Source organism: Salmo salar, chromosome ssa21 (genome assembly GCF_905237065.1).
Source record: "Salmo salar chromosome ssa21, Ssal_v3.1, whole genome shotgun sequence".
In the NCBI taxonomy this organism is placed as follows: Eukaryota; Metazoa; Chordata; class Actinopteri; order Salmoniformes; family Salmonidae; genus Salmo; species Salmo salar.
The window spans coordinates 25,725,072-25,735,072 of NC_059462.1; the positions used below are offsets into that span (position 1 = coordinate 25,725,072).

A 10,001-nucleotide genomic window follows, 5' to 3' on the forward strand; every position below is an offset into this window, starting at 1 on the left:
TGGAACAACCTGGTTATCTTTTCGTCAAAGGCTTATATAGTGGAGAGGAGGGAAGGACGTGTTTCATCGTTTATAACCCCTCCTCTTCACAGGGGTGGGCCACTGATCAAGCAGGGCACTTTCCTTATGAAAACCCAAATCTCTCATTTGGAAGCTAAAATTACCTTTCATCTCCTAACAAACAATTTCAATATCAAACATTTCAATTGCATAACAATTCCATGTTACTCTGATAACTAGAGAGTGTATACTTTCTCAGGTACAGTTTATGTCGTCCTGTTATCAATCATAATGTCCCAGATAACAACGAACTGACATCCATACTTATTACGTTATCAAGCATATTTCCAACTGGTTTTATTACCAAAATATGGTTCCTTTCCCCATTTGTTTGATGTTCCCAGACTCTCTATATTTAACACAGGCTATTCAAGTCCTTCAGTAGGGTCAGAGAGGGGAAGGGAGAAAGGTATTTATGGGGGGGGGGGTCATAAACCTTACCCACAGGCCAACGTCATGACAACGGTAATGGAATATTTTGATTTTTTTTGTCACGAAATGCGCTCGCGCGTCACCCTTCGGATAGTGACCTCAACGCACGAACAAAATGGAGCTATTTGAATATAACTATGGATTATTTGGAACCAAAACAACATTTGTTGTTGAAGTAGAAGTCCTGGGAGTGCATTCTGACGAAGAACAGCAAGGTAATCCAATTTTTCTTATAGTAATTCTGAGTTTAGTGCGCACCAAACTTTGTTGGTGTCAAATTAGCTAGCCTGTGATGGCCGAGCTATCTACTCAGAATATTGCAAAAAGTGCTCTCGCCGAAAAGCTATTTTAAAATCTGACACTGCGATTGCATAAAGGAGTTCTGTATCTATAATTCTTAAAATAATTGTTATGTTTTTTTGTGAACGTTTATCATGAGTAATTTAGTAAATTCACCGGAAGTTTGCGGTGGGTATGCTAGTTCTGAACATCACATACTAATGTAAAAAGCTGTTTTTTGATATAAATATGAACTTGATTGAACAAAACATGCATGTATTGTATAACATAATGTCCTAGGAGTGTCATCTGATGAAGATCATCAAAGGTTAGTGCTGCATTTAGCTGTGGTTTTGGTTTTAGTGACATATATGCTTGCTTTGAAAATGGCTGAGTGATTATTTTTGGCAGGGTACTTTCCTGACATAATCTAATGTTTTGCTTTCGCTGTAAAACCTTTTTGAAATCGGACAATGTGGTTAGATTAACGAGAGTCTTGTCTTTAAAATGGTGTAAAATAGTCATATGTTTGAGAAATTGAAGTTATAGCATTTTTGAGGTATTTGTATTTCGCGCCACGCTCTACCATTGGATATTGGTGAGGTGTTCCGCTAGCGGAACGTCTGTCCCTAAAAGGTTAAAGACCTACTACAGTTTCCTTTTGACCTCATTTAACACCTGATTTACTTAACAAACGGCACATCTCAATAGCTGGTCCAGGTATGAAATGACATGGCACAAGTGGGGGCTGGGCCTTTTCTCTTTTGTCCTCTATTGCTCGTCTATTGTTCTCACAAGCAAGGATGAGATGATGACATCACATCAGACCAACTCCTTGAATGGTTTACACTTTGAAGTTTGCAGCACTATTTTGCTGAAGACATATGTTTTACCTTTAAGTGTGTGTACATTGCTGTATTCATACTTGGGATTTTGTTTTTCAACAGGAAAAGTTAAAACATGAAAGCTAAAAAAAAAATCACTGGAGTGCATCTTTAAAAGTACCACTCCTTCCTTCCTTTTGTAGAGTATGGTATGCTCTGTGTCTGTGTCAGTCGCAATTGTGTGTGTCTATGTGTGTGTTGTGTGTGTGCTTATAAAAAGAGAGGCTGGCAGATTACCTGACCTACTGTATATTATCTTTGACTACCTCAGCTTAGGCTATATGTTTGTTTGCACTTCTGTTTTGTGCTTGAATTGCTTGCCCAAATTAGGCCACTGACTCAGTTTATTTTCACATTGGAACACTGATCCTTGAAATGGATCTCATTTGAGGAAATGTTTTCCCATCAAGAATAGACCTAACATCACTGAGTACACTCAGTTCCCCACAGTGCTTCCCCCCTTCCCTTTGCTCTGCTACTGTACATGGGGCTTTTGATCTGAACTGAGTTTGCCTGCGTATCATTGGATAAGGCTGGAGCCGCTACACACACACACACACACACACACACACACACACACACACACACACACACACACACACACACACACACACACACACACACACACACACACACGTTTTGTTCTTCTGTCCTCATGGGGACCTAAATGAATGTCCATTCAAAATCCTATTTTCTCTAACCATTACCATAACCCTAATCTTAACCCTTACCTTAAACCGTAACCCTAAACATTAATCTAACTCCTAACCCTGAATTTAACCACTAACCTCTTACCCTTAACCTAACCCTAATTGTAACCCTAACCCTAATTTTAACTCTAACCCCAACGCTTAAAATAGCATATGTCCCCATGGGGATGTGGGAAATGGCAGAATGTTCCTTGTTTCACTATCCCCCCTCCCCCCGCACACACGCACACACACACACAGGCCTACAGAGAGTACAGGCATATGCTCATGCTGAGGTTATGGTGTGGTAGAGATGAAATGGTGATATCAGCTTGTAAATATCACTGATCCAAGTACACACATGTTGGAATTTACTCCTTCTTTTCTGTCCCATTAATCTCTATTATAAACCTCTAGGTCATGGTAAAATCCTCTGTGTTAAGGTCTCAGTAAGTATTACAAATCAGTGCATAAAAAAATATCAAACTTTCAGCTATTTTCAACCATTTAAAAGTTAGATTGTTTGTCTTTTATAGTGAATGAGATTAGACCATCAAAGAAAATATAGCCCAATCAAAAAACATGTAAGTAAGCTAGGTTAATATAAAACACATGCTATTTTACAATGATAGTCAACATATTCATCAGGAATTTATACCCTTTATTAAATGGGCAACACGGGAACAGCAAAATAAACCAAATTGTTTTTAATGTTTAAAAATGTAATGAACACATTATAGTAAAGTATGAAAGGCTATATATGTAAGTAGTAGTCTTAAATGCATTAAGGTGACCATATACAGTGAGTGCAGACCAAGTCCAGTTAGGATTAGATATGTGTTTGATAAGTGATTTTTCATGCACACACTGATGGAATCACACACTTGTTATTATTAGGATGATGTGGCCATTCAGACATAGGCTGGTTTGAGCTGATTCTCTGTTGATTTTGTGGTGAAAGGGACTCAGGATTGGGTAAATAATCTAAGTCACTAGGGGCTGGATGGGGGTGGGCATTTCAATCATAAGGGCCACTTACTGTAATGTGTGAGGGTCGTGAGACAGGGGTGTTCGCAGGGGCTATGGTGATGCTACTGGTGATCTTGCTGTTGCCTTTGACGTGGCAGCCATTGGTCAGTACTGGTGTCCTTAGCTCCCGCCCGGGGGTGTGGTACGGGCCACCAGACTGGCTCTGGGTTATACCATTAAAAGACTGGATGTAGGGGCTCCCAAGGTGGATGTGGATCTTGTTGTCCTCTGTGGTGATGATGCTCGGACCAGTGCTGTTGGACCTCTGTAGCTGCCAGCCATTCTGCCTCTCCGGGCTCACCTGGAATACGGCTTGACCTATGACCTTAGCGGATTCAAGCGATCCAGTGCTGACTGTTAGCATCTGGATGGGAGAGCCAGTGTGGTCAGGCGACACTGACCTGGAGGAATCTGGGGACATGACTGAGACGGGTGTCATGGTGAGAGGGGAGAGGACTCTGTCTGGGCTGCCAAACCCTTCTGATAGTGGGGCACTCTTTGTTCTGGCCACTGGTGAGATGCCAGCATTTGGGATGATGGTGATTCTCTGTTTTGGTGGGGCTCCGCTGGTGGGGATGACGGCGGTGCTGGTATAGGATAAGGCATTGTCAGTGGTGGGGCTACTGATATCCAGCATGGCCGTGTTGAGGCCATGGTCTGGCGTTACCTTGATGTGTAAGGGCTTCCCTGGGGTGTGTGCAAGCATCACATCTCCTTTCTGGAAAAAGTTACCGTTCAACACTTTGCAGTTAATGGGATGGTGATTGTCCTTGCCGTTGGGTGAAGGTATGCTGAATCGCCTCACATTATTGTTTTGGTGGTTCAAGCTTTCAATGTTGTTCAGCGGAGGTGAGTTGCACTTGTTGATGACACGATCCTCCTTTTGATTTGGGTCCTCTCCATCGATCTCCTCATACAGTTTACCGCTGAGAGTCAGCGGAGTCAGGCTTCTGTAGTCAGGTGGCAGGGTGTCTGCGGGCTCTGTCTGCACCTCCTTGGTGCACAGGTGGAGGTCTGAGAAGCATCGGCCAGTCATGCCTGGCCGGAGGCTCTTGCTGAATCGCCGGTACCTCTCCAGCTCATGGGTCAGTCCTTCCATCTCCCTGGCCAGCTCCCTGTTCCTGACCTCCTGCTGGGTCAGCCTCTTCTGCAGGGTGGAGCTGTCCGTCTGCACCCGACAGATGGACTCCTCTGTCCCCATCAGCCTCTGGACCTTCTCCTTGAGTGTCTCCACCTCCCTTTTGAGGAGGACAGACTTGACCTGCTCCTCCTGGAGTCGCCTGAGGAGGAGGTGCTCCTGGTTGTTCTCCTTCTTCTCAGCCAGCTGGTACTTGGAGAGCTCCCTCCTGGACTCCTCCAGCTCCACTGCCAGAGCTCTGGCTCTCTCCTGCTCCTTGGAGCACCTCCTCTCCAAAGACTCAAAGTCCTCCTCTGCCTTCATCAGCTCTCCCTCTATCACTCCCTTCTGCATGAGTCTCCTCCTCAGTCTATCTACCTCCTGGGTGAGTTCTTTGACTTTGTTGTCTTCCTGTTGGTAGCCATGGTTAGTGTTGTCCAGCAGGGGGCTCTTAACTTCTCGACATAACTCCACCTTTTTGACCTCCAAGATCAGAATCCTTTTTTTCATGGCGCTAACTTTGCTTTGCAGATCCACACTCCTATCCTCCTCTGCCCTCAGTCTCACCCACAGCGCGTCCCGCTCTTTCGCCACACTCTGAATCCTGTCCTCGAGCTCTGCTTTAGACCTCAGTGCCTTGCGGCTCTCCTCAATGAGTTTCTCTGTGGCTGTTGACACACTGTCACTCTCAGCCTGGAGTTTCCCATCCTTCTTCTCCTGGAGTTTCTCCTCTGTCTGCCTGAGTCGCTCAGCCATGTTCTTCCTCTCTTCAACCACTACCACTGTGAGTGTTCTCAGCTTGGCAAAGTCCTGTCTCAACGCCCCCTCGGATTTTTCCAGCTGGCCCTCGATGGCTTCCAGTTCCCTTACCCGCACCCTGAGGGTATCCAGCTCTCCAGACAGCTGCTTGGAGCTGGCCCTCTCCTTCTCCAGGCTGCCCTTCAGAGAGCTGCACTCCTGCCTGCTTTTCCCCAGAGCCTCCTCCAGTCTGTCCAGCTCACTGATTCGGCCATTCAGCTTGTCCACCTCGGCCTTCAGGCTGCGGCTCTGGCTGGACTCCCTTCCAAGTTTTCGGTCCAGGTCCCGGCATTGGTCCCCCATTCGGATCAGCTCCTCATCCTTTCCTTCCATCTCCACCACCCTCATCCTCAGCTGTTCCACCTCTGAGAGCAAGCCAGGGGTTGTTGCGCACCCTTCTCTCCCATGGCCGAGCCTGTCCCTCAGCTCCTTCAGTTCCTCCTCGGCCCTCTGGAAGGCGCCTTTGGTCCCCTCCAGCTCATCCAGCTTTCGACTGAGGGCAGCCAACCGCTGACGCAGCTGCCGGTTCTGGGTGTCCTCATTGGACAGTTTGGCCATCATGGCTCCCTGTTTGAGGCGGAAGTAGGAAGCTTGTTTGTGTAGCTCCGCCACCAGACGAAGTGCTTTAAGCTCCTCCTCCTTTGCCCTGGAATGGGTGGAGTTTAGCTCCAGTTGGGCGTGGTCGGCGATTTCTGTCAGTTTCTGGACGCGTTTACTCTGCTGTGAAAGTTGATTCGTCAGGCGCTGCTGCTCGTCAACGACCAACAATGCAAAAGACTTGAGTTTAGTCAGCTCTTCCTTTAAAGCAGAGACCTCTCTTTTGCTCTCCTCCTCCTTTCTTTCCCAGTAGGCTTTCTCCTGGATGAGCAATAATTTCAGCCTTTAGAAGAGGGAGACAAACAAAAGGATGTGATTCAAAGGGAAAGGTGTGGTTTAACTTACTGATGTAACATATTTAAAAGTCTACAACAACTTGACTTCTGTTGAAGGTTTACGAGCCTTTACTTTCAATCAAATCAAGACATGAAATACCTGCCTGTATTTGTCTTTCTTCTGAATGCAATGTTATCCAGTGTGTGCAAGTCCCCCCACACTCCCTTTCCTCTGTCTACTACAGTACACTTCTGAGCTGGTGAGCTAATGTTCAGACAGGAAATGTACCATGTCCATGACGGAGACTTCATTTCCTCCCTGTTCCCTGGCCCTCAGTGCTCTCTCTAGGAACAATCTCTGTTCCTTCACCCGACCCGTGTGTGTGTGTGTGTGTGTTGCCCTTCTCATTTCCCTCCAGTCTCCACATCCCTGTCCTGCTGGCATTTGCAAGGATGTTTTGACTGGCATCACAGATGGTGCCTTGGCAAGGAGCAGTTGGTTAATTATTTTCACCATACACACCAGCATAAACATGTGTTTGAATACACATAAACCTTATACATATACACATACATAAATACACACACAAGAACAAACACGCATGTAGCTAATGTTTGTTCACATTGTTAAGACATTTATTTGATATTCATTGTTTTGTGTTGTAAAACATTTTTCCCATTAAGGCAAGAACATATTTACAGAATCTCAGAGATATAGTGACGGACGCCTGGGTTTGTATAGGGCAGGGCTAGCGTGCAAATTTACAGAAAACTCTTGCATGGAGCTGTATTACTTTTGATGACTTTGCAATGCAATTTAGTAGTTTATTTTCTCTGTAAATATTTATGGGGTTGTTTTTATGAGCATTTTCTTGGCATGCATTATGTTTTACTACAATACCGAAATGCTAATGAGCTGGATGACTGTCAGTACCCAATTGGGATTTTCTCTCATGCACACACACGTGTACTTATGTGTACACACACACACACACACGTGCGCACACACACACACACGTGCGCACACACACACACACGTGCGCACACACACACACACACGTGCGCACACACACACACACACACACACACACACACACACACACACACACACACACACACACACACACAGGCCCAAAATACAGCCTAACTCTACAGAAATGTACAGTAGCTAGATGAACTGTTTAGCCTATATTGTACACATTTACAGTATTTCTTCATTGACGAACTGAGTTTTCTGTATTGTAATATTCCTGTTTCACTTGATAGATTTTAAATCTTCTCACTGAAAATTCCCAACTGATTTATAACCCACATGGTTCGGAATGCTGGAAAATCAATGCCGGGAGCGCAGCTGGGAAATCTAAACTGAGTTTCTGATTAGCTCATCTCTCTACCCGTAAATGTGATTAGTGATAGTGACCATATTCATCATTTTGTGTTTGTGTGTGAATATTTAGGCTAATGTAGCCTATAATTTAGAGCAAAAGCAATTAAGAGGAATATTTTATAATACTTTAGCAGCCTTATTATTGTTCCCGTTATAGACTATCTTCTCTTTAGACTGAGAATTGCTTTTAGATGTTAGGCTAACCGTTGGGTGTATTTCATTTTTCTAGACTTGTCTGATAAGTTGTTGAGGTAAGTTATCCAAATAAATGTATGGGTGGAATGTTAATTTGAGTGTTTGTAGCAAAGTGAAATACTGTAAGCATAATTTAGCATTTTATCATTATTTTGTATCAATACTCCAGGTTATGTGTAGGCTAATAAGAATAAACCTAAATCCATCCCTGTAATATAGGGGAAGGCAACTAGATTCAACCACGGGCCGATTTTTGTTGGAGTGGATGGTCGGGGGGGCCGGAACATAATTATAATAATTTAGCCCAATAAGAGTTTTTGAAAATAACAATAATTGTATATATACCTTGATTACATTGAGACATGATCACATATGTCCCTTTTTATTTGTGGGAATACTTGGGACCAGATTTCCTGATTTAAACAATTTGTTTGCTGAATTCCTGGTGATTTTCTTTTTTCTTTTAAAACCTAAAACCCCCCCAATCCCCACCCTCCCAAAACTTCACTCAAAGGGACTATACTGTAGCATGTTCTGAGTTCATCTGGGTTTGTTCCTACCTGATCTGTATGTCCGTAAAGTCTCAGATCAAATCCTATTCCCTCCGCTCTCCCACCTCTCCTTCCCGTAGTTCCCAGCAATGTGGACATTCCAGGCAGAAAACTAACATTATGAGAAGTGTTCTCCACACACCCCCAGCCAGACAGCACAGCTCTAGAGCCCATTACATCATCAACAGGACCTTATAAGGGGCTCTGTGATGTACAGACTATTGTGTGTGTGTGTGTGTGTGTGTGTGTGTGTGTGTGTGTGTGTGTGTGTGTGTGTGTGTGTGTGTGTGTGTGTGTGTGTGTGTGTGTGTGTGTGTGTGTGTGTGTGTGTACATGTAAGTGTGTGTACGCATCATGAACAATTTGTTTGTCATGTTTGCTAATCTTAATGTGTGCATGCATGCGTGTGTGTGTGTGTGTGTGTGTGTGTGTGTGTGTGTGTGTGTGTGTGTGTGTGTGTGTGTGTGTGTGTGGGTGTGGGTGTGTGTGTGTGTGTATGGGTGTATGGGTGTGTGTGTGTATGGGTGTGTGTGTATGTGTGTGCGTGTGAACTGGATATAAGCCTATTCCAGATGAGGTCATGTTGCAGCCATGCCGGAGAGGCTGATGGGAAGGACAGAGGAAGAGACTTTACTCAGAGAGAGAACGAAAGAGAGAAGAGGGACCTCACACTCAATCTCAGTTCTAACAAGTTACTTGGCAACACTCACATTAGTGTACAGTACAGAGACTGGTGTGTGTGTGTGTGTGTGTGTGTGTGTGGAGCCACATGTTTGTGCTAGCCCCCGTGCCTGGGGCCTGATAACCTGACTGAGGGATGACATCATCATAGGTCTGCAATCACATCCACATGTGTAGCGGTATGCTCTATCACTCCCTTTTCCCTCTCTATTGCTGGTACATGGGACAGATACATTGAGGTGTAATCCATATAGGGTGTTCTATAGGTGCACAGAAATGCTTTCCCCTCAGGAACACTGTCCGAGGCACACACACAAAAACACACACAAACACACACACACACTTGCAGGCTCTCTCAAACACACATACATGTGTTCACACACATACATAGCATTACAAGCATTTCGCTACACCCGCAATAACATCTGCTAACTATGTGTATGTGACCAATGAAATTTGATTTGATATACAATGCCTTCAGAAAGTATTCATACCCCTTGACTTATTCCACATTTTGTTGTGTTACAGCCATAATTCTAAATGGATTAAATATATGTTTTTCTCACCCATCTACCACAATACCCCATACTGACAAAGTGGACATGTTTTTAGACATTTTTGCACATCTATTGAAAAGTAATACCTAAGTATTCACACCCCTGAGTCAATACATGTTAGAATCACCTTTGGCTGTGAGTCTGTCTGGGTAAGTCTCTAAGAGCTTTGCACACCTGGATTGTGCAATATTTGCACATTATTTGTTTTTAAATTATTCAAGTTCTGTGAAATTGGTTGTTGATCATTCCTAGACAACCATTTTCAGGTCTTGCCATAGATTATCAAGCACAGTAACTCAGCCACTCAGGAACATTCACTGTCTTCTTGGTAAGCAACTCAAGTGTTGATATGGCCTTGTGTTTTAGGTTATTGTCCTGCTGAAAGGTGAATTCATCTTCCAGTGTCTGGTGGAAAGCAGACTGAACCAGGTTTTCCTCTAGGATTTTGCCTGTCCTTAGCTCCATTTTGT

The 10,001-nt window shown here is 44.2% G+C and overlaps 1 protein-coding gene across 1 annotated transcript; it reads right to left on the bottom strand.

Moving 5' to 3' along the window:
* Positions 1-2,984: 2,984 nt before the first annotated feature.
* Positions 2,985-8,462, bottom strand: LOC123723998 (filamin A-interacting protein 1-like). The gene is made up of 2 exons (XM_045704609.1): positions 8,303-8,462; positions 2,985-6,168 (listed from the first exon to the last, which is right to left on the bottom strand). The coding sequence occupies exon 2, from the start codon at positions 5,847-5,849 to the stop codon at positions 3,363-3,365; it is 2,487 nt and encodes an 828-aa protein (XP_045560565.1). The 5' UTR covers positions 5,850-6,168; positions 8,303-8,462; the 3' UTR covers positions 2,985-3,362.
* Between the last annotated feature and the right edge of the window lie 1,539 nt (positions 8,463-10,001).